The sequence below is a fragment of the Phycodurus eques genome, chromosome 3 (genome assembly GCF_024500275.1).
Source record: "Phycodurus eques isolate BA_2022a chromosome 3, UOR_Pequ_1.1, whole genome shotgun sequence".
Classification (NCBI taxonomy): domain Eukaryota; kingdom Metazoa; phylum Chordata; class Actinopteri; order Syngnathiformes; family Syngnathidae; genus Phycodurus; species Phycodurus eques.
The window spans coordinates 22,489,257-22,513,581 of record NC_084527.1 but is presented as its reverse complement, the minus strand read 5'-3'; the positions used below and the strand labels follow the sequence as shown (position 1 = coordinate 22,513,581).

Here is a 24,325-nt window from a genome sequence, read left to right as displayed (position 1 = left end):
ATGCAGAAAAAGAATTTACTAAAACCATTTGTCTGTTTCACTTCATTTTTCAAAATTACCAACTTCAAAGGCCAATCCCAAATGCATCCTGCAGGAGAATATTAAATACTATATTTTTCAGTTTTTATTGGCCATTGCTAAATTTGAAGTTCGTTAGTTCATTCTGTGTTGTGACATAATCCCCTAAAATCGCTCCTTCGCTTAATACATTTAACATCCGTAAACTAATTAGATAAATGTAGGCGCATTTCCTAATACAAGATGTACTAGCGGATCAACTCTCGTCGCCGATGTTACGTGTGGTTCGCGGTTCCGATGGGACCACAACCAGGACCCGCAGCACCTCTAAGCGAAAATACAAAAGATTGTACCGTTAATGTCTTACTCGAACTAGTGTTTCATGTTTTCATTGCTGGTGTAATGCGTGTTTCTTAACTTGACAAATTTAAAAGGATTTATGTTATAACAGGTCAACAAGCAAACTTGTTTTTTTCTTTTACATCTAAGTAAATGCATATGTAATATTTGTAACTTGAATAAGTAATAGCCTTATTTAACATTAAGGAGTACATTTATGGCGGCACTGGAGCACCCGGAGAAAAGGGGAGAACATACAAACTCCACAGAGGCGAGGCCGGATTTGAACGCGGGTCCTCAGAACTGTGAGGCAGATGTGCTAGCCCGTCGTCCACCATCAAACAGTCAACCATTTGGCTGATGTGGCCCTCTGTGAAAATGAGTTTGCCGCCGTGGTTGAAAGTGAAAACACCGGACATGTATATTAAATGAATGTGATGCTTATTAAAGTGAACTCCCGTAATTATTTTTTTAATAAATATATATTGGCGCTAGGTGTGGTCACGGTTCTACTCCCGCAGTTTCCGGTGTGGTCCGGAAGTGCTGTTCGCTTGTTTACATTCTTTCGCATTAGGTAACAGCGCCAGCAAAACAATGGCTGACAGTTAACCGGGTCCGTATAAAAACCTCTTGAAACCGCTTTTACCTCTCCGCTGTCGGACTGGACCACCATGGCGTCCCCGCTGCTCGTGCTTCTGTGGTCGGGGCTGGTGCTGCCTTTCGCGGCGGCGGCTCCGGCTCGTCCGCGGGTCGCCGTGGTGGAGGTGTACGCGCAGCAGCGGCTTAGCGGCACTCTTCTCCGCGGGGAGGTGGTGACCGCTAGCCGAGTAAAGAGTAACGAGGGCCCCGACGATGAACCGGAGAGCCTGGAGGGAGAACTAGTTCTGGTCCGTGGAACACATTTACGGTTGTATGAGGATTATTACCTAATGTGCATGGATTAAAGACCATTTTTTGTTAGATTAAGGACTCGGAGCCGCAGGTGAGCGGAGATGACAAGGAGGAGGGGGAGATTTGGATCGGCGTGATGCCCGTGGAGGACCACCAAGTGTCCGCGGGGAGCCGGCAGCAGGAGTCCTTCACCGAGGCTGTGGTCAGCAGGGTAAGGCCTTTTGTCACATTATAGTCATACAAGAGAGTGCAATTTCTTCAGAATGTCCTTGTGAGTGCTGAAGACGAAATAAAATGCTGTGGAATTAATGCAAAGGTTGAAATGTATAATGCGGCACTTTTAAGTTGGAATGGTTTGAAGAAAGTAAGTGACGTTATGAAAATTGATTATTTTCTCAGCACGCGCTTCACTCCAGAAAAGAGAGAAATCCTGGAGCCGTGCCTGTTGTCAAATATGGTCAAGAAATTTGGGAGGAGGATGTACAGTTCCTTGCAAAAGTATTGGAATGGCAAGGTCAGTTCCTTTGTTTTTGTTTTGTTGTTTTCTGAAGACATTTGGGTTTCGGATCAAGATATGTGACAAAAGTTCAGAATTCCAGCTGCTTTTATTTCATGGTATTTATCTCTAGCTCTGCACCTTTTGTTTGAAGCCACCCACTTTTCAAGTGAGCAAAAGTATTGAAACAGTTTACAACAACAACAACATTAAATTAACACATTAATAAAAATTAAAGTGAATAACTTATTTGGTAGCAAAACCCTTACTTGCAATAACTGAATGAAGCCTGCGACCCATTGACTTCACCAAATTGTTGCATTCTTCATTTGAAATGGTTTTCCAGGCCTCTACTACAGCCTCTTTCAGTTCTGGTGGTTTCTCCCTTCAGTCTCCTCTTCAGGAGGTAAAATGCATGCGCTATTGGGTTCAGGTTCAGGTGATTGACTTGGCCAGTCTAAGACTTCCACTTTTTCTCCCTGATGAAGTCCTTTGTTGTGTTTTCAGTGTTTTGGGTCATTGTCTTGTTGCAGGATGAAGCTTCTCCCAATTAGTTTGGATACTTTTTTCTGCAAATTGCCAGAAAAAATGGTTTTGTAGACTTCAGAATTCATTCTGCTGCTACCATCATGAGTTACACCATGAATAAAGACTAGTGAGCCCGTTCCAGAAGCAGCCATGGAAGCCCAAGCCATGACATTACCTACACCAGCCTTCACAGATGAGCTTGTTTGTTTGGAATCATAAGCAGATCCTCTCTTTCTTTATACTTTGGCCTTTCTATCACTTTGGTAGAGGTTAATCTTGGTCTCATCAGTCCATAAAACCTTGTTCCAAAACCTTTGTGGCTCATCTCTGTACTTCTTTACAAAATCCAATCTGGCCTTCCGATTCTTTTTGCTGATGAGTGGTTTGCATCTTGTGGTATGCCCTGTATATTTCTTCCCTCCAAGTCTTCTTTGAACTGTGGATTCTGATGCCTTCATCCCTGCCCTGTGGAGCTTGGCAATGATGTCACAGACTGTTGTGTATCTTTACAGCTCTCACAATGCTTCTGTCATCAACTGCTGTTGACACCCTTGGCCAACCTGTTCGATGTCTGTTTCTCAGTACACCAGTCGTATCTTTCTTTTCAGGGACATTCCAAATTGTTGTATTGGCTTTGCCCAATGTATGTGCAATAGCTCCGATCGATTTTCCCTCTTCTCTCAGCTTCAAAACGGCTTGCTTTTCCCCCACACACTAGCTCTCTGGTCTTCATGTTTGCTTAACAGCAAATGCAGTTTTCACTAGACTTTACACTGATCTGATCGGCCTGATCGGTATCGCCCGATAATTAGCATTTTATGCTGATCAGCTGATCGTTTTAAATGTCATAATTCGCCGATCCGATCAATGTCATTGATAGACTGCAAAAGACATTTACTCCACGTCTTGTCATGTACAGTACATTCAAATCCAAAGCTAGTTTATTTTTAGCCTTGCCGCATGTCTTCTGACGTAGTACTGTAAATATTTGAACACCAATAAAGTTATGTTTAAAAAAAATCAACACGTCTGAGACAGACAACATGTAATGCATGGATCAGACTACAAGATACATTTGGTCTTTCACGATTGCACTATGTCTGACTACTGCAATAAAATCTTGTATTCTGTAGTCTGTATTCGCATCCTGTTTTTTACGATCACTGGGCTTTATCTTCTCAACTCAAACGTGACCGCATACGCTCGTTACTATGGCGACAATGATAATAATGGATTGCGTCAGAGAATAACAAAATGGGGGAAAACGTGTTGGTGGTCACCAGTGCTCGGGAGAGGACGTTCGTTTAAGGCTTGCTTGAGGTATGGTCACGTACTTTAAATACGATACTGCTCGCAAGCAGGCAACAAAACGTTATGTAGCCTAGCAAGCTACTGCTAGCACTAACGGTTGTAAGCAACATGCAGGCGTTCTGTCGAATCATGCTCTAAAGTTTTGATGTGTGTGAAGTAATTTAATTACAATAATTACAATTCTTTCTGTCATGTTGTAATGTTGGTTTGACCTGACTGACTATAAATTGCAGTATCAGTGAAAAAGTGTGATTTATAGTCTGGAAAATACAGTTCATCTAGTATAGTACTGTATTTTCCGGATTATAAACTGGTCCGGAGTAACAATCGCATTAGTCACAAAAGAGTCAGGAAGAGGGGCATGCAACTGGCAGCTTTCCACCGGAAATGGATTAGAATTCTCCTTCTTGAGTTTGATTGGCGGTTGGCAAACTAGTTAGGTGCATTACCGCTACCTACCGGACTGGAGTGTGGATTGGTCAAATGGCATTATTTAGAGCAGTGATTTCCAACCTTTATGGAGCCAAGGCACATATTTTACAAATGAAAAATCTTACAGCACACCAACAAACAAAAATGTCACATTAATTACTGTATTTACTTCCTGCCCTATAATAGAAGACCATTAATTTGTTCTGTCTGTCACTATGCCTCACTGGCATAAATAGATGGACAAAGATACATTTATTGTAAATATATTTTTTGGAGCAATTAAGTACACAAGTATATACAGTAAATGAACAAGTCATTTAAATAAACACATTACTCCATCTTGTGATCAGATATGTGATCGTTTTTTTTAACTCACTGATCGGCCCCCAAAATCCTGATCGTGTAAAGCCTAGTTTTCACAGGTGAAACCCAAAGCCAAAAACAAGCACTATGTTTAAGCAATCAATCTAAAAGGCAACACCTGAGGAACTACAAACACCCATCAGTCACATGTTCTAATACTTTTGCTCACTTGAAAAGTGGATGGCTTCAAACAAAAGGTCCTCTGTCCTGAGGTGTTTAACATCTTATGATCTAATTTTTGAATCTCTGATTTTGTGGGTTTTAGGAGCTGGAAACCCAAATTATGTACAAAATAAACAAATACTTGACATTGTTATAATTGCGTGCTCTGAATCTATTAAAGAGTAACTTTTTGAATGGACTTATGGAAATCAAAAAAACTTTTCCATACCATCGATTTTTTTGGAAAGGGTCTGTCGATGTAAATACCATGAAATAAAAGCTGGAATTCTGAACTTTTGTCTCATAGACATCTTTTGATTTGAACCCCAAATGTCTTCAGTATCCAACAAAAACAAAGGAATTGACCTTGCCGTTCCAATACTTTTGGAGGGGACTGTAAATCTGGAAAATGTCTATTAATTTAGCAATGCTGTACCTTGTTTTGGAAAATGTGGATTAATGGGGAAACAATGTGAATTGGGGGGAGGGGGGGGTGGGGTGATACAGTTCCTAAATTGTCCTTTATCAGTTGGAGAAGCATGCAAGAGTAGTGTGGGAAATGTTAGTAGAATGATAAGATTTAAATTTTTTGGGGTGCAGAATACCATTTTGTGTGTTCATTAACAAAAACTACGTATTGTCCATTTTTGTCACGTAGATGAAGCGGGCATTGGTGCTCGGAGCATCCGCGCTCATCATCCTGGCTCTCAACCAAAACACAGTCAGAGAAGTATGAAAAAAAGTGTGTGTGTCCATTAGAAGAGAATAACTTAAAATAAAAATGATGATGGTTTGTTTATGTTGTGGGTTAGATGGATCTGTCGCCGGTTCTTTCCAAACCTGTCATCGTGATCCAGACGTCGGAGAACGTCACCAGGCTCCTGGGAGCATTGCTCAGGTAGGCTAATGTGCTAAAATAGTAGCATGATAATATGCTGAGATGCTTCATGGTCACATAAAAACATGCTAATTTAGTCAAATGCTTCGTGGTAACATGCTTGTCTGGGGCAGGCCATTATTGTAGCAAAACCATTTGCAAATGCTTATTTCAATCCACAAATTTGTAAACAAAATCAGCATCTTTAACCAGAGTCACAAATGTGTCAAATGAATCTGCGTAATTAGTAGTGTTGTAACACTTGAGTACACATTTTGAAGGGCTTGGTCGTGTCTGGGACTCTACTCCCAAAAGTCTTGGTCTTGTCTCAGTATTCGACTGGCCGGACTGTGGATTTTCCGTCAAGACCAGCACTGATCTGCAATTCCTCAACTTTATTAATTTGATAATAAGGACACACACTTGGTAAAAAAACAAATGCCTTCAATTCATGAGTTACTAAGCCCCCACAACTCCCGTAATTAACGACTGCAACCGGTTGTGCTTTGGAAAGAGTTGGAGACAGCAACTTGATTATTAACTGGATGTAGAGACGCTAGCATCATAAATGTTTCAAAAGCTTCAGTGATGATACTATTTGTGTGAACATTTTCTAATTATTACCATCTTTTTTCGAGCAACTATTCCAGTTTTAATGTTAACTAAATGGTACTTGCCCATGGGTCAATAGAAGATCCATCCATGTTCTTCCTGGTCTCCGAAATACAGAAAGATGTCAAGGGCCTGGTGAGCGTAGACAATATTATTGGTTCTTGTACCCCCTGCTGATGTGTTGTGTGTAGTTACAGAGGCGCACACATTTGAAAATCGCCTCATGAATTTGTGAGTAATCGGCGGCAGGAATCTACACTCTTGTACACAAGTCACGTGTAAGAATACATCCAATCCAGAAGCCCAATATTCACAGATCACAAATTGTACACACTTGTGACTGTAGTTACACATTTGTGAGAAGTTACATATTTGTGGCTCTTGTTGCATATATATGACTCTATGCATTTATGCAAAATTTGTGACTGACTACATATAGACTGTGGATTGAAATATGCATTTGCCAATGGTTTTGCTAGAATAATGGCCCCATATGCTTGATGCTAAAATGTTTACGTATTGTGTGGTGTGTTCCTCAGGGGCCTCCATGCGACTGCTAAGATTACCTTCGGCAACATCCTACCAGACAACCTGGTGAGTGTTGGATATAGCACCCCCTGGAGGACAGTCAGTAGCTGACCGTGTGTGTGTGTGTTGTGGGACAGGGCGCCACACTGACACTGTGGTCGAGCTGCGGGCGCTCCAGAGGGGGGCGCTATGGTGAGTGGCAGGGCGTCATCTGCACGGGGGAGACCAACTCGCAGGTGCAGGTACATATAGCACAGTACATATTAACAGTGAACCACATGAATTCAATTCGTACTATATCCTACGAGGGCTGGAAAAAAAGGTCCATCCTGTGTGTGCTTGTGACAGAAGTACCTGCAGCGGTTGTGGGACACCGTCCTATGGGTGGCGCTTTTCCTCAGCACCGGTGTCATCCTGCAGGCCCGCTGGCAGAACCACGACCGCCAGATCAACGGCAACATGGAGGTAAATCCATGTGGATTTGACAGCTGTCAGTTGATCACTAATGACCAACCCTCTTCATCAGTCTCTCCCTAAACAGGACGTTCAGAGGACCATCTCGTCCCTCCGGACCAAAACCTATCGAAGGCCCAAAGTGCGGCGCGACGAGACAGACAACTGTGCAGTCTGTCTGGAGGCCTTTAACCACAACCAGGTAAGAAAGACAACCTACTTGAATATGCAAATGAGACTGGTGACACGCCAACGTTCACAGTGTCTTCGTGTGTTGCCGTGTCGACACGAGTACCACCAGGACTGTGTGGACCCCTGGCTGCTGCTGCATCACACCTGCCCACTGTGCAAGCGCAGCATCCTCGGTGAGTGCTACAAAATATTTGCATTCGGCACGTGTGTTTCTCATGATAGGACACACGTAAATCAAATAAGAACCTATGCTGTGAAATGCACTGGTAATCTGCATCTTTGGTTTGAAGGTGTTGTTTTTTTTAAATTAATATTAGCATCCAGCACCAGTGCGTCCAATCACACGAAATCAGTTCTTCACGACAATTTTACACCACATTTTTGCCAGATACAGCGGATATCAAAAGTCAACATCTGTTCAAATGTCAGCTTTCTGTGATACAAAGAAATGAGACCAAGATAATTTCAAAAATTTTTCCACCATCGTGGCCTATAACCTTTCCAACTCAACTGAAAAAAGAACAGATCTTTGAGCGGGCAAGCTAAATAAACTGCAATAGTGTGGTGGAGGATCCATAATGCTGTGACCCTGCTTTGCTTCATCTGGTACTGGAAAAAAAAAATAAACTTATCAAGAAATCTTAGAAAGAGATGTCTTACTCAGTGTAATCAAACTTTGAGGTAAAGCTCTTTGTCTTGCTGTCCTCCAGCAAGACAAAGACCCAAAGCACACAGGAATAGTTTAAAAGGAAAAAAAAGACTTAAAATGGCCGGCAATGCGTCCTGATCTCAATCCAATTGAAAATCTTTGGACTGAGCTGAACTCTACCATATGGGAAAAGAACGCTGCAAATGTTCCAAGAGATTGAACAAATTGCAAAGGAAGAGTGGGAGAAAATACTACCTGAGAAATGTAGAAAGCTTATAGATGGATACAAGAAATGTTTGCAGTCTGCAATTGTTGTAATTAAGCCACACTGGAGGGTTTTTTAGCATGAACTGCCTTTTTAAGGTCAGGTTAGGACTTTGACTAGGCCACTCCAAAGTCTTAATTTGGTTTTTCTTCAGCCATTCAAAGGTGGACTTGCAGGTGTGTTTTGGATCGCTGTCCTGCTGCAGAACCCAAGTCCATTTTAGCTTGAGGTCAAGAACAGACGGCCAGACTTTCGCCTTCATGATTTGGTAGACAGCTGAATTAATGGTTCCATTTATCACAGGAAGTCTTCCTGAAGCAGCAAAATAGCCCCAGAGCCTCACACAATCACCACCATATTTTACTCTAGGGATGATGATCTTTTTCTGAAATGCGGTGTTACTTTTACGCCAGATGTAATGGGACACACACCTTCGTCACATTAGACCACAAAGTATTTTCCCAAAAGTCTTGAGGATCATCAAGATATCTTCTGGAAAATTTGAGATGAGCCTTCATGTTCTTTTTCCTCAGCAGTGGTTTTCATTTTGGAACTCTGCCATGCAGGCCATTTTTGCCCACTCTCTTTCTTATGGTGGAGTCAATGAACACTGATCTTAACTGAGGCAAGTAAGGGCTGCAGTTCTTTGGATGATGTTGTGGGGTCTTTTGTAACCGCTTGGATGAGTCGTCGCTGCGCTCTTGGAGTAATTTTCTGCTTCTGAGGAAGAACGGCCTGCCACAGGAGCTGTTGAGGCAGTTATACACAGCAATCATCGAATCAGTCCCATGTTCTTCCATCACAGTCTGGTTTGAAGCTGCTACAAAAAAGGACAAACTCCGACTGCAACAGATTGCCTGTACCCCCCTACCCACCCTTGAGGACTTTTACGCTCCCAGAACTAAGACAAGAGCATGCAAAATCCTCCTGGACCCTCCACATCCTGGTCACCACCTCTTCCAGCTCGTTCCCTCAGGTAGGCACTACCGATCAATGCCAACTAAAACAAGCAGACATTCCAACAGCTTCTTCCCCCTTGCCATTGACATCTTAAACAGTTAATTTACAATCCCATTGCAGCATGCTGCCAATTTTGTCTCAAGTTCATTGTCACATCTCTGTCGGGCCAATTATACATTACTCGTGCACTCACTGTAATAGTCTCGAACACGCTACACTATTTGAATATCTGTTGTTGACCAATACTGTTCCACTCATGTGCCTGAGTAGCATCTGCAACATTTGCACAATCAACATTGTCCCAGATTATCACACTACCAGTCACTTTGAACTGCACACATTTCTGCGCTCATTGCACAACGGACTATTGTTCTATTAGTCATTTCAAACTGCTATACTTGCTAGTGGACTGCATCTTTTTGCACATTATCAAAAAAAAAAATTTTTTTTATTTTTTTTAATTGTACCGGCATTACATTACTGGTAACCTTTTATTGCTCAGTGACTGTGTTTTTTATGTCTTTATTTCTCAAAAGTATTCTCTTGTCAATTGAATGTTGTCGTACTAGAGTGGATACAACTACCAGACAAATTCCTTGTGTGTTTTTGACATACTTTGGAAATAAAGATGATTCTGATTACTTTCTCTCTCATTTGTTCCTAAATTTCTTTAAATCTCAGTATGATGTCTAGCTTTTGAGGATCTTTTGGTCTACTTTACTTTGTCAAGCAGGTCCTATTTAAATTGTTTCTTGATTGAGAACCAGTGTAGTAGTATCAGGCCTGGATGTGGCTAGAGAAATTTAACTGGTATGATAAACCAGTTATGTTTTAACAGGATTGACTGGCGACCAGTTCCGGGTGTACCCAGTCTCTTGTCCAGAGTTGGCTGGGATTGGCTCCACCGTGCCCATGACCCTAGTGAGAAAACGCGGTACGGAATATGGATGCAAGTTTTATCCAAAAACTGGATTTCGTGTTTGTGTTTTCTTTGACTAATATTTAAATTTGTTTGATGATGGGAAACATTTAAGTGTGAAAAACAAGCAAAAAAATAAATCAGGAAGGGGGCAAACACTTTTACACCAATGAAGCTGCAAAAGGTGGACCGACGTCATACTGAACCCTATGCATTAGAAATGGGATGTCACTTTCATATGTGAGTCAAGGCAGGTGAACAAATACTTTCGGCAATGTAGTGTATGTAAACACGAACGAAGCCTAAACATTGAATATTGTCCTCTTTGGTGACATCTTGTCTTTAAAAAAAACCCACTATAGACGTTTAAAGTTCCTACAGTTGCATTGTCATGCCCCACTTCGCCATTCACCTGAACTGGAGGACATGCTTGGACCCGTTTTGCTGACTGCGCAAGTAGGTTGCGCATATACAGAGCTGTACAGGTTATGGCGTCACAGTGGTTGAAGAAGTTTTTAAATGATTAGTCTTGGTTTCATTTTTTTAATATCACAGAAACCTGGCATTTGAACAAGGATGTGTAAACATTTTATTTCCACTGTATACTAGACAAATGGGTGACACTTTTATTGCAGAAGTTGTGACTCTTCATCCTAAAATGTGAGCGTTTGATGATTCGCCATGAAAAACAAAACATCCCCGGAGCAATTTAGAAAATATTTGCATCCAGCACCAGTGTGTCAGATTTACACCAAATTTGGCACTTGTGTTGATCACGACAGGACGCATGAAAATCAATGTAGAACTTATGCTGTGAAAAGCACAGGTATTCGGCCATTTCTGAAGTTCGTCCGATTTACTAACTTGTTTCCTCCTTAGGCACCATCCGCAGTGGCAATTAGTGGTCATCGTGGGAACACTCCAAATTATTAGTATTTTTTACCCTTTTGTTATAAGGACCTGGATCAGAAACTGTTGCGTGTCCACAGCGATTCTTCTGGGAATTTTTCCCACAACCAGGACAGTGGTTTTGACACTGCTTTTTCATCTGCCACCACGGAAATCTCAGCAGGTAAATTTGGCACTGGCCGGTCCCAAATTTTGTCAACACACTGTCAAATTAAAACATCAACTGTGTTTTAGATGTTAAAAGTATGAATCAGGTTTGAGACCTTATTCAAGTATTTATTCTAAGCATTTTCATGTGCTGTGGTTACAAAGTGCTAACAGATCAGGTCCATGTACAAAAACTGGTGAGTTGTGGTTTGTGATTTGAAGGCGCAAACTGGACGACAAGGTCAATGCAATAAACGTCTACTTCCAAATGTTAGTTTTTGCTTTGTCTTTTTTTTCGTTAAACATCTTTTGACTTTGGTTTCCAATCAAATAAATTATTTGTCCAAAGAAAGCGTCAGTCATTAAAAAACAGCAGTCCTCTTTTTCTTCTTTTCCCATCACGAGGGGATCATACCTTTGTTCCTCTTGCGGTCAGCCATGTTGCGGCGGTTGTGGTTGGCCCCGCGGCCCTTGTTGGCCTCCTTCTTGCGTCTGTCAAGGAATGTGTCCAATGTCTGCCCCTGGCCTTTGGGACAGCCCACCACGTGGCTGGGACGCTCCGGCCGGATGCTGAGGCGGATCGGTCGGTGTTTAATAAAATAAATGTCTCTGTTGGCGAGAGTTCCTCTGCGAGGGCCTTACCCTTTCCTTTGCTGCATGGCGGCTCGTTTGGCTTCGACTCGCTCCCTCAGCAGTGCGGGGTCCTGAATAAACTGGTCTCTGTTCATGTTGCTCTGCGGAACAAAACTAATTAGGGTTTGAAGCCTGGGCTACAGTTTTAAACAACGGTTAAGGTTTCAAGCCTGGGTTCAAAGCCAGGGTTAGGGTTTCATACAATAGTCAGGGTTTCAAATCAAGGTTTAAAGTCTTTACGGTCTCAAATTGGAGTTTCAAGTCTGGGTTAGGACTTCAAACAAGGGATAGAGTTTCAAATTAAGGTTCAAAGCAGGGTTAACGTTTCAAGTTTTGGTTTTAAGCCTGGGTTAGGGTTTATAAAAAAAAAAAAAAAGGGTTTGGGGTTTCAAGTTAACATTTCAAACAAGGGTTTGTGTTTCAAGTCAGAGTTTTAAGCCTGGGTTAGGTTTTCAAATTGGGGTGTCAAACCTGGGTTACTTTTTCCAAACAAGGGTTAGGATTTTAAGCCCGTGTTTCAAGCCACTCCCTGAGCCGTCACCTTATCGTGGTGGAGGGACTTGTGTGAAGTTACTTTGCATGCCAAAATGCTGAGTTTTGGTGTATATCCTTCAAAATAAAAGGCTACAAGCTTAAAACAGAAAGTCAAGTTAAAACATGCACATATAAATCATTTGACGTGATGAAACAAACACAAATAACGATTTTAATAATGCTATATTTAACTTTTACCTGAAACAATTAATATTAATTTCCATTCAGTTCATAGGTTTGATATTGATACTGGTTATAAAGAACCCCGAGTCAAATGTTCATTTTAGTCTATGCGGGCTGCTAAGAAAATGGATGTTCATAATTTGGATACACTATTTAAACCATGCAAACATTTTTGACCCAACCACTAAAAGAATCTGAATCGAGAATCGTTTGGAACCAGAATAAGGAACCAGAATCCCTCAAATTCAAACGATGCCCAAACCCTCACACCAAGACACCTAGCCCGCAGTTCGATGATCAACTTTGTGGTCATGTCATCGGACTTGTGGCCGCATGTCTTGGACACTCGGGTGAAGAGGGGGCGGAGCCGTCAACCGATCCCCACCTGGTGGTGTGTTGGCTCCGATGGTGGGGGAACATGCCGGTCAGACCTGGCAGGCCCAAACGTATCGTGAGGGTCTGCTGGGAACGTCTGGCAGAATCCAGTTAGAAGGAGTTTTAACCCTACCTCCGGCAGAACTTCACCCACGTCCCGGGGAAGGTGGGCACATTGAGTCCAAGTTGACCATATTCCGCACCTCCATTTCCGAGGTGGGCAACCGGAGGTGTGGCTGTAAGGTGGTCTGTGCCTGTCGTGGCGGCAACCCCCGAACCTGTTCGTGGACACCAGTGGTGAGTGATAACGTCAAGGAGAAGGAGGGGTCCTATCGCGCAATTTTGGCCTGTGGGACTCCTGAGGCAGATGATGGGTAACGGCTGGCCAAGCGGAGCGCAGCTTTGGTGGTCACTGAGGCAAAAACCCAGGCGTGGGAGGAGTTTGGTGAGGGCATGGAGAAAGACTTTGAGGACATTCTGGTCCACCAGCCGGCGTCTCTGGAGGAGGAAGCAGTCTACCATCAACACTGTGTATAGTGGGGATGGGGCGTTGCTGACCTCGACTTGGGACGTTGCGAGTCGGTGGGGAGAATACTTCAAAGATCTTCTCAATTCCACCAACACGCCTTCCCATGAGGAGGCAGAGTCTGAGGCGGGCTCTCCTATCTCCGGGGTTGAGGACACAGAGGTGGTAAAAAAGCTGGTCGGTGGCAAGGGCCTGGGGGCGGATGAGATTCGCCCGCAGCTCCTAAAGGCTCTACATGTTGACCATGTCCCTCGGGGAGTCCTGTGGGGGGCACTTCAGGAGTATGGGGTACCGAACCCCCTGATACGGGCTGTTCGGGCCCTGTACGACAGGTGTCAAAATTTGGTCCGCATTGTCGGCAGTAAGTCTGATTCGTTTCCGGTGAGGGTTGGACTCCGCCAAGGCTGCCCTTTGTCACAGATTCTGTACATAACGTTGATGGGCAGAATTTCTAGGCGCAGCCAAGGCATAGAGGGGGTTCGGTTTGTGGCTTTGGTATTGCAGCTCTGCTTTTTGCAGATGTGGTGCTGTTGACTTCATCAAACCATGATCTCCAACTCTCAATGGAGCGATTCGCAGCCGAGTGTGAAGCAGTTGGGATGAAAATCAGCACCTCCAAATCCGAGACCATGGTCCTCAGTCAGAAAAGGGTTGAGTGCCCTCTCCAGGTGAGATTGTGCCTTAAGAGAAGGAGTTCAAGTATCTTGGGGTCTTGTTCAGGAGTGAGGGAAGAATGGAACAGGAGCTCGACAGATGGATCGGTGCAGCGTCTGCAGTGATGCGGACTTTGTATCGGTCCGTTGTGGTGAAGAAGGAACTAAGCCGAAAGGCGAAGCTTTCACTTTACCGGTCTATTCACATTCCTACCCTCACCTATGGTCACGAGCTGTGTGGGTTGTTGAAGAACAAGATCCCGCATGCGAGCAGCCCTCCACAGGGTGTCCGGGCTCTCCCTTAGAGATTGAGAGGAACCAGATGAGGCGGCTTGGGCATCTGATTAGGATGGTGAGGTGTTCCGGTCACGTCCCACCGGGAGAAGGCCATGTGGACGATCCACCTGGACGAAGTGGCTGGGGAGAAGGAAATCTGGTTTTCCCTGCTAAAGCTACTGCCCCCGTGACCCAACCTCAGATGAGGGGAAGAAAATGGATGGATGGATGGTTTCAAGCCACGGTCTGGGTTTTAAATCTAAAGTTCTTAAGGGCTCCAAACAAGGGCTAGGGTCTCAAGCCAAGATTAGTCTTTCTCATTAAAGTGTCAAATAAGGGTTTTATGGGCTTTTAAACCATGGTTAGGGTTTCAAACAAGGGCTAGACTTCCAAGTTTGCGTTTCAAGCCTGGGTTAGGGTTTCAAATTAAGTTTCCAATTCAGAGTTGGTTTTTCAAGATTTGGGTTTAATAGTAAGATTTCAAACAAGGGTTTGGGTTTCAAGTACCAGCAAATGGTTTGACATACCTGCTCGAGAATCTCAAACTACCTTATGTGAATTTTGACATTAAGACTTAAAAACCCACAAAACATGCGAGGACTTCCTCTCCAGACGTCCTGCTGAACACATACCTGCAGTCCTTGGTCTTTGTCGTGGTATTCTTCATCCTCTGCTTCCTCAGCTTTGTTGGCTCTCTGCAGGACTCTGGGCAGCGTGAAGGGTCTGAAGAGGAAACTTATCATCAGTAAGCATCTGAGTCTAAATCAGAGGTGAGAAGTAATGACGTACAAATTCATCATTACTGTACTTCTGGCATCTGTAATCTACAACCCCAATTCCAAAGAAGTTGGGACGTTGTGTTAAACAAATAACATAATACAATTATTTGCAAATCATGTTCAACCTATTTTTAATTTAATACACTACAAATACAAGATATTTAATGTTCAAACTGATAAACTTGATTGTTAGAGCAAATAATAATTAACTTGGAATTTTATGGCTGCAACACGTTCCAAAAAAGCTGGGACAGGTGGCAAAAAAGACTGAGAAAGTTGAGGAATGCTCATCAAACACCTGTTTGGAACATCCCACAGGTGAACAGGCTAATTGGGAACAGGTGGGTGCCATGATTGGGTATAAAAGGAGCTTCCCTGAATTGCTCAGTCATTCACAAGCAATGATGGGGCGAGGTTCACCTCTTTGTGAACAAGTGCGTGAGAAAATAGTCAAACAATTTAAGGACAATGTTCCTCAACGTACAATTTCAAGGAATTTAGGGATTTCATCATATACAGTCCATAATATCATCAAAAGGTTCAGAGAATCTGGAGAAATCACTGCATATAAGCGGCAAGGCCGAAAACCAACATTGAATGCCCGTGAACTTCAATCCCTCAGGCGGCACTGCATCAAAAACTGACATCAATGTGTAAAGGATATCACCACATGGGCTCAGGAACACTTCAGAAAACCAATATCAGTAAATACATTTACATCCGTAAGTGCAACTTGAAATCTCTACTATGCAAAGCAAAAGCCATTTATCAACAATACCCAGAAACGCCGCCGACTTCTCTGGGCCCGAGCTCATCTAAGATGGACAGATGCGAAGTGGAAAAGTGTTCTGTGGTCCGACAAGTCCACATTTCAAATAGTTTTTGGAAATCGTGTCCTCCGGGCCAAAGACGAAAAGAACTATCCGGACTGTTATGGACACAAAGTTAAAAAAACAGCATCTGTGATGGTATGGGGCTGTGTTAGTGCCAATGGCTTGGGTAACTTACACAACTGTGAAGGCACCATTAATGCTGAAAGGTACATACAGGCTTTGGAGAAACATCTGCTGCCATCCAAGGAAAGTCTTTTTCATGGACGCACCTGCTTATTTCAGCAAGACAACGCCAAACCACATTCTGCACGTGTTACAACAGCGTGGCTTAGTAGTAAAAGAGTGTGGGTACTAGACTGGCCCTGCCTGCAGTCCAGACCTGTCTTCATTGAAAATGTATGGCGCATTATGAAGCGTAAATACGACAACGGAGACCCCGGACTGTTGAACAGATGAAGCTGTACATCAAGCAAGAATGGGAAATAATTCCACCTACAAAGCTTCAACAATTAGTGTCCTCAGTTCCCAAACATTTATTGAATGTTGTTAAAAGAAAAGGTGATGTAACAAAATATCAGAAAAAAAACTACACTATAATTGTCTTTAGATGACACATGATGGCAGCAAAATACTGTCAAACTGTCTTACGGAGGACAGATTCAAAATTTTCTTTGCGAACGGCGAAAATGTGGGGGATCATTGTACTGTACCTCCTGTTCAGCAGGCTGTCTCCGTCCAGGTCGTTGGCTCCCACTTGGTTCATGTCGTATGTGTCGTCGTACTCGTCGTCGTACTGGTCGCCCATGCCGTAGCTAGCTGACGCGCCCGCTGCGCCTCCTGCCACGTCTTCCGCCTGCAGCTCGACCTCGTCCACCACAGTCTGGTAGGCCTGGTAGCGGGCGCGTTGCTCAGATATATGCTGTTTGTCGTTCAGCAGCTCCTCCACGCTCTCGCCTTTTCTGAGGGAGTGTTTGCACAATCATGTAGGGCAGTGTTCCCAGACCTTTTTTTCTGCCACGGACCAGTTCATGGAAGTATATCCATCTCCCACTCCTGAAGCTCATCGCTGAAGGCTCATTGACACGCGAGTCTCCCGATGTCAAGCAAATCGTCGACGGAAAAGGGGGGGGAACGGAGTCTCCCCAACTTATTTGGGTGGGGGTATTAAGTTTAGGTGGAGCAGTGACTTCTTCCCGACTTGTCCTTCCAAAGTGGAAAATAAGTACAACGGCGCCAGTCTCTTTTTAGTAGTGGTGTAACGATTAATTAATTATATCAATGTATCGATTTATATTCCTGCAATCCAACTGGATCGCTCTCTGCTCGACAAGTTAGCCTTCAGAACGAAAATATATCGGTTTGAATCGTTTTAAAAGGTAATCAATCGATTGTATTGATACTAGGAAATAACGCACTGGATTTGCACACGGCAGATTTTATACGGAAGTATGTTGTATTTCCAAGAAAAACGCTTGTGATTCTATTTACTTCGTTTTATTGTTCAGTTTGCACACACCAGTTAACACAACGCTACTTTCTTCTTTGCCTCTTCTTCCCCGTTTTCTTTTGTCCACCCCACATCTAGCCACCCCTCTATGTAGTGTCCCTAGTGGTTGGACGAGAAACCACAGTATGTGTGGTTGTTGCTTTTTAAGCACTTTTATTGACATTTAAGACATTTCTGTCTTTCAGTCTGGGGCATGGCAGATGAGAAGGCGGCGAGCGAGAAACGTGTGTGAACCGCGGCACTCCCCGTGCACGAAGCCTTTTAAGCTTGCTAGCTTAGTTTAGCTACTTTGTGGCACAAAACAGAAGAACGAGCGACATCAACTACTGGGCGCTCTTTCCAAGGTTCAGAATTGTTCTACAAAAAGCAGGTTTGTTCATTTATTTAACTCCTACATATTATTAACACAAGTCCTAACGCATTTTCCTTGTGAAAACCTTAGTGCTTTTTTTTTTTCTACCCATTAGTATTTGACTGTTTAGAGCAGGGATTCTTAAACTTTGGGTCCAGCCAGGACTCCTTACATTGGATAAATTTTTCCAAGGACCCCCTTATAATTGTAACACCAATTCAACTGACCAAATAAGTAAAATCATACCTGAAATGATATAAATAATAAATTGCCATTTACCCTTTATTTTATTGCAAAGCAATACAAGTTAATCAGGAAAACCTTTATATTTAACAACCATAATTAATTTTATCTGATTCCCTTACAAGAAACAACGGGAATATAGGAAATTTCACCTGTACTGTCCAGTATGCAGGCATTTTTATTTTACAGTCAAACTGGTTGAATTTTTGGATAAAAAGTTACTGAATCAATTTCCAACCACTTCATCGATTCGGATTGTATTGCTGCAATTGGCTGGCGACCATTTCAGGGTGTACCCTGCCTCTCGCCCGAAGATAGCTAGGATAGGCTTCCAGCACGTTCGTGACCCTAGTGAGGATAAGCGGTTCAGAAAATGGATGGATGGATGGATTGTATTGTTCTAAATAAAACAATATCGTCCTTGAATCGAATCGGCAACCAAGAATCATGATACAAATCGAATCACTGCTAAAATGTACGATTATCTAGATAGTAAAGCCGTTGTAAAATAAGGGGTAGATTATACCTACACTACCTATATCACAACAATAATGTGTGACCGAGAAAAATGAAAATCTACCAAAAAGCCATCTGTCTACACTCCAATGTGCGACAGGTGCACGCCGCACTAATTGACTGATGTGTCATCAGCGCGGCATGACTCAGATCAGGGATGGGGAACTAGCGGCCCCGCAAGATTACTTTTGGGTTTCTTTTTTTTATTAAGCAATTGGTAGAGGAAACGTGGAGGGATAAAATATAAAAAATTCTAAGTTTCCTCTACCGTAACAGAGCAGTTTGAAGTTGTAACAACACGATTCACCGCTAGATAGCACACATTGCTTACTATGGCACCAGACCTCCATCAGAGAAGAAGAGTGGTGACGCCACGATGAAAATCAGCAGAAAGAGAGAATAATGATGCAATGGCTAAAAGCTGAGGGAAGCGAAAAGTCGACCAAGAAAATCACAGTGCCACGTGGGCCCCCTTGTAGTGCAGACAAAAAAAAAGCCCCTGCCATCAATTAAGTTGCTCAGATGGTAGCGTGGCCGACTCCCAACCTGAAAGTTGCAGGATCGATTAATGAGTTGTTAACATATAGGCGGCAGAACAACTTGTGGAGTAGGGGAGCACAGAACTCAGGGGGCATGCGTGTTTGTTTTTTCACGGTGGGCGACTGGTTAGAGCGTCAGCCTCACAGTTCTGAAGACCCGGGTTCAATCCCCGGCCCCGCCTGTGTGGAGTTTGCATGTTCTCCCCGTGCCTGCATGGGTTTTCTCCGGGCACTCCGGTTTCCTCCCACATCCCAAAAACATGCATTAATTGGAGACTCTAAATTGCCCGTAGGCATGACTGTGAGTGCGAATGGTTGTTTGTTTCTATGTGCCCTGCGATTGGCTGGCTACCAGTTCAGGGTGTACCCCGCCTCCTGCCCGATGACAGCTGGGATAGGCTCCAGCACGCCCGCGACCCTAGTGAGGAGAAGCGGCTCAGAAAATGGATGGATGGATGAATGAGCCGTTGAACGGTAGGCAGGTGTGGATCCCACATTCCGTCCACGGCAGTTTCGCCAGATTCAATATGCAAAATGGCGTTGCCCATCGGTGACCATTGATCACTTTCTAATTGGCTGATAGCTAGTGAATCAGCATGACAAACGCAAACAAACGGCACAGAATAAGGCATTATCTTGTGAAACAAGCTTGGCTAAATGTTGATCATTACTTAGATTTGTTTCTGCTTGTATTAGGAGTTGTCAGGCAAGGTTAGGAGGCTATGGACACTGTATGGAATGTTTTCATAAAACCGTGGCTCTGGATTGTATGGTAAACAATGACATCTCGGCCAGGTTTACTGGATTGCAAGGAAACATGGTTTTCAAGTGCAGAAGGTGCACACGTGGGTGTCTTTCTGATTGGTAGCATAGCTTTTACTGCCAAGTCATTTGATTCGACAATTGCTTTGAGTAACTTGATGTTATCAATGTGATCAGACTTGATCATTGAAATAAATGAAGGAGCAAAATAAGAGGAAAGATAAAATGCAGTGGGCACGTGCCCCCCTCTGCTACGCTGGCTGAAGAATGCAATCAGAAACATGATGTAAACTTTACCCAATTTATGAAGGTATTTCATAGCTACTGATATAAGGTACTCTTTACCGAAAACATATGATTTAAATTCACCAAATTAAAGTGGTTGCAAATGTTTACCCTACATTTCTTAGGTTAATTCTATATGTTTGTTTTTGTTTATTTTTAAAGTGTTTGAAACCCAGATTAGGGTTTCAAATTAGGGTTCCAAGATAGGTTTAGGGTATTAAAGAAGGGTTCGGTTTTCAAACAAGAGCTAGAGTTTCAGAGTTGTAAGTCAAAGTTAGGGTTTCAAATGACAGTTGAAAGCCGGAGCTAGGGTAAGTTTTCAAATTAGGATTTCAAGTCAGAGTTAGGGTTTTAACCAGAAGGTTGTGGTTTTCATCGTGGCGTCACCACTCTTCTTCTCTGATGAAGGTCATCAAGTGATCTCTCACCTCCTTCCCTTCCAAACACGTGTCATGTCCACACGATCCCTGCGGAAGACGTCAAACTCGTCGTCGTCAAAGACGTTGTATCTGCTGCACAGGACGCCAGGGAGCGTTTCTTTCACCGGCCTCAAAACACACAAACAGAAAAAACTCAAATTAACAATGCGCACATAAACACATTCCAACCAGATTTAATACTTTAAAGCACTTTTATTGAAATCTGAGACATTTTTAGCATGTTTCATTTAAATGTAAGACTTTTTTTCTTTGCATACTGATATTTAATTCGAATTCAAGAATTTTAAGTCAATCAAATTAAAAGATTTTAAAGCACTTCATTCAAATTTAAAACTTTTCAACACACATTATCAAATTTAGACTTTACAGGCATACATCATTCATATTAGTAATGTGTAAAGCACATACAATAAAAAATTTAAGACTTTAAACACACTTTAAAGACTTTATATTGGGAGGTGAGTGGGACGGGGTTTTGCCTAAAAAAAGGTTAAAAGGTGCCAGAAGTTGGTGGATTCCATGCAACACAGATGTGAAGCAGTTGCCAGAAAGTGTATTTCTTATTAATTCTTCAATTTTAAATTTCTTTAGATATTTTTTTAATTTTTTAATGCGGGGGGGGGGGGGTTATAATGTGTATTTTGAGCTTTACCCACATTTTTCTAAACCCTCCTGTTATGTTGCTGGTCAAATCCAGTGTACGCGCAAACTACTTTAGCATTCGCCAAATCAGGTAAAAGCACTTCCGCCTCGCTCAGGTGAATGGGGAAGGGGACCATTTCAAAGTACCTGTAGGAACTTAAAACATCTGCAAATGTCACCACAGAGCCACCAAAGATGACTATAAAAAGTGTTTAGGCTTCGTACGTGTTGACATACATGATGATATATTTGTATAAATTGATGACATACATTAGGGCTGCACGATATATTGTTTGAGCATAGTCATCTCATCGCGATGTAGGTGTGCGCAATAGTCGATGTGAATCAACTGAAATATTAAAAGTGACCAGCAAGGAGACCCGTTTGGACATGCTAATAAGATTAGCACCCATGTTATCAGAATCAGAATCATCTTTATTTGCCAAGTATGTCCAAAAAAACACACAAGGAATTTGTCTCCGGTAATTGGAGCCACTCTAGTACGACAACAGACAGTCAATTGACAGGGAACACTTTTGAGATAAAGACATTGAGAAATCAGTCACTGAGCAATAAAGGGTTGCTAGTTATCTGGTAATGCTGGTACATTTTTATTTATTTATTTATTTTAAATGGTAAATTATAACACTTCAAACAACACACGGAGCAGCCCAAAGTACTTGTATACTTATCTCCTTGTATGATAACTTGTTTTAATGCCTCATTCAGAAAAAAAAAAACATTCAAGCAACACATTTTTCCTCATGTTTTTGAGATTTCAGGGTGAAATCTGCAGCTGGCTACTATTGTGGACTGAATGACTGGCAACAATCGGGAAATAAAATGCCAGTATTTTTAGGGTAATAGCCCGTCAGCAACATACAGTATTGGGGGGAAAAAAAGAACTATGAAGTAGTTCATTTTTGGAACACTGAACTTAGTTAAAACATTTTTTATTATGAACTATGATCTGAACTACCGTATTTTCACGACCATAAGGCGCACTTAAAAGTCCTAAATTTTCTCCAAAATAGACTGGGCGCCTTATAATGCAGCGTGCCTTATGTGTGAACCGAGTTCCAAATTCTATAGTTGTTGTGTGATGAGCGGTCCGCTTGACTGAATGGGAGCATTTCCTGTAGACACGCTGCTTATATAGAAAAAAGGCGGACGTAGAGGGGGAAGGGTGAGCGTGAAGGAGGCCACTAAAGGCACGCCCCTAGTAGGTATATAGTGCCGGTATGTGCATTGTGCAAAACAACACCGGTTTGGCTAAGGACCCCCGAAAATGGCACCTACGAAGAGACACGCTTACGAAGCACAGTTTAAACTGCAAGCTGTCAGTTACACGGAGGAACATGGGAATCGAGCAGCTGCGAGAAAATTCAAGATCAACGAATCCATGGTTTGCAAGTGGAGGAAGCAGGAAAACAAGCTTCGCCAAGTCAAGAAGACGAAGCTGAGGTGGTCCGAGTTCGAAGACCAACGCAAGCAATGGATTAATGATCAAAGAACAGCCGGGAGAAGCGTCTCTACAGTCCCCATTCGACTGAGGGCAATAACGCTTGCAGAAGAAATTAAAATCGAACATTTTCAAGGAGGTCCGTCTTGGTGCTTTCGTTTTATGAAACGGCGCCATCTATCCATCCGGGCAAGGACTACCGTGGCGCAGCTACTTCCGGCGGATTACAAGGAAAAGCTGGCCATTTTCCGCTCCTATTGCAGTGAAAAGATTGCCGATAAACACATCCAGCCCAACCACATCAACATGGACGAGGTGCCGCTCACTTTCGACATCCCGGTGAACCACACTGTAGAGAATAAGGGAACCACCAAGGTAGCGATACGCACAATGCGGCACAAAATTATAATTTTGTATTGCAAAAGTCATATGGGTGCATATGACCTTATAAAAAAGGGGGCTTCAAAGTAACGAACAATCAGCTATATTGGACGACACCCCGCTCCTATTTGTCTGTTCTTTAGAGGTGCCACTGTGTATATAAAGGTTATCGTCTGGTTATTGTATAATGTTTTTTGCATCTGGGCACCTGGGCATGCCGCGGTCCAACGCGTCCAGGCCGGGCGCCAGTTGCCCCTCCAGGATGTTGTTGATGACCACCTCTGAGTCATAGCCGTACTCCTGTAGGCACGCTATCAGGAAGCCCTCGCCCAAATCGGGCAGCAGGTCCCGGATGCACGTCAGCAGTGACTCCAGCTCAGCCTCGCTCACCGGACAAATGGCACCCTGGGAAGAGAAACAAAAAAACAGCCAATCAAGATTTCTTAGTGATCTTGTGACCAATAGAGCTTTCTGAAGGACTTACGTTGCTTCCTTTACGGGGGGCATCCAACATGGCCTCAGCCCCCTTGGGGCTCTCTCTGACACCTTCTGCTTCTCTCACATCCTGACCAATGGAGATTGAAGCCCCATACATTATTTCCTGATTGGCCAATTGCGACGACGACACCGTAGGTTGCGGTTTGCATCTGCCCATGCTGTCCCAGGCACTGTGGACGCCGTGGAGGAGGTAGGATGTCCTGGTCTCATCGCTGAGGCACACAAGTTAAGATTTCTACGAAATTTGTACAGTGAATCCCCTTTCTGGAACTTTTGTGAAGTTCCTGGACCTCTTAAAAGTACTACCCTCTGCTAGCAGGGTCTTCTTTAGACCCTAGAAACATATTTTATCCATTAACAACAATCGCGCCAACATTGGAAGCTGCTAATATTCTAACTTACTGTAGCTTTAACTTTAGCGGTAGCATAGGAAGCTAACTTAAGAAGTTAACATTCAAAGCCAATTGTGAAACTAACGTCACAAGTTAATGTTGGTCTTCCTTTGGTATAACTGAGCACAAATGTTTGAAGCCAACTTCAGAAACTAGCATCGGCAGCTTCTGTTAAAGCTAACATGAGCAATGTCGGAAGCTAACAGTCATGCTTCACTCTCACGTAAGAGGTAACATTGGAAGCTAATATACAATGCCACCGGAAAGTATTCACACCCCTTCACTTTTTACACATTTTGCTATGTAACAGACGTATTCTAAAGCTGATTTGAGTATAGTTTTTAAAAGAAAATCTACATAAAATATCCCATAATGACAAAGTAAAAACATTTTCAGACAGTTGTGCAAATGTATTGAAAATGTAAACATTTAAACATAATAGGTACATAAGTATTCACACCCT

General features: G+C 42.9%; 2 protein-coding genes across 4 annotated transcripts in view; one reads left to right on the top strand and one right to left on the bottom strand.

The window, feature by feature from the left end:
• The first annotated feature begins 908 nt into the window (after positions 1 to 908).
• On the top strand, positions 909 to 11,314 carry rnf215 (ring finger protein 215). 2 transcript variants are annotated; one of them, XM_061672715.1, is made up of 10 exons: positions 909 to 1,244; positions 1,319 to 1,459; positions 5,199 to 5,270; positions 5,353 to 5,438; positions 6,569 to 6,623; positions 6,695 to 6,799; positions 6,906 to 7,022; positions 7,099 to 7,212; positions 7,273 to 7,375; positions 8,922 to 11,314. In XM_061672715.1, the coding sequence occupies exons 1-10, from the start codon at positions 1,029 to 1,031 to the stop codon at positions 9,176 to 9,178; spliced, it is 1,266 nt and encodes a 421-aa protein (XP_061528699.1). In that variant the 5' UTR covers positions 909 to 1,028; the 3' UTR covers positions 9,179 to 11,314. The 2 variants fall into 2 exon arrangements, with proteins under 2 accessions (XP_061528699.1, XP_061528698.1); XM_061672714.1 differs by having other exon boundaries at positions 7,084 to 7,212.
• Positions 10,504 to 24,325, bottom strand: part of ascc2 (activating signal cointegrator 1 complex subunit 2) — a 35,259-nt gene continuing 21,437 nt past the window's right edge. For both annotated transcript variants that reach the window (XM_061672712.1, XM_061672713.1), the window contains exons 13-19: positions 23,457 to 23,682; positions 23,181 to 23,377; positions 20,476 to 20,595; positions 16,554 to 16,802; positions 14,864 to 14,954; positions 11,694 to 11,785; positions 10,504 to 11,621 (exon numbers count right to left, since the gene is read on the bottom strand). In XM_061672712.1, coding sequence (XP_061528696.1) covers positions 11,450 to 11,621; positions 11,694 to 11,785; positions 14,864 to 14,954; positions 16,554 to 16,802; positions 20,476 to 20,595; positions 23,181 to 23,377; positions 23,457 to 23,682 — 1,147 coding nt within the window. In that variant the 3' untranslated portion in view covers positions 10,504 to 11,449. The remainder of the gene's footprint in view (positions 11,622 to 11,693; positions 11,786 to 14,863; positions 14,955 to 16,553; positions 16,803 to 20,475; positions 20,596 to 23,180; positions 23,378 to 23,456; positions 23,683 to 24,325) is intronic.

Excerpts from the sequence above, each read along its gene's own strand:
- rnf215 (XM_061672714.1), top strand. The coding sequence starts at position 1,029 with ATGGCGTCCCCGCTGCTCGTGCTTCTGTGGTCGGGGCTGGTGCTGCCT. Across the intron at positions 6,800-6,905 it reads AGACCAACTCGCAGGTGCAG|AAGTACCTGCAGCGGTTGTG; the intron begins GTACATATAGCA and ends TGCTTGTGACAG. Across the intron at positions 7,376-8,921 it reads GTGCAAGCGCAGCATCCTCG|TCTGGTTTGAAGCTGCTACA; the intron begins GTGAGTGCTACA and ends CTTCCATCACAG.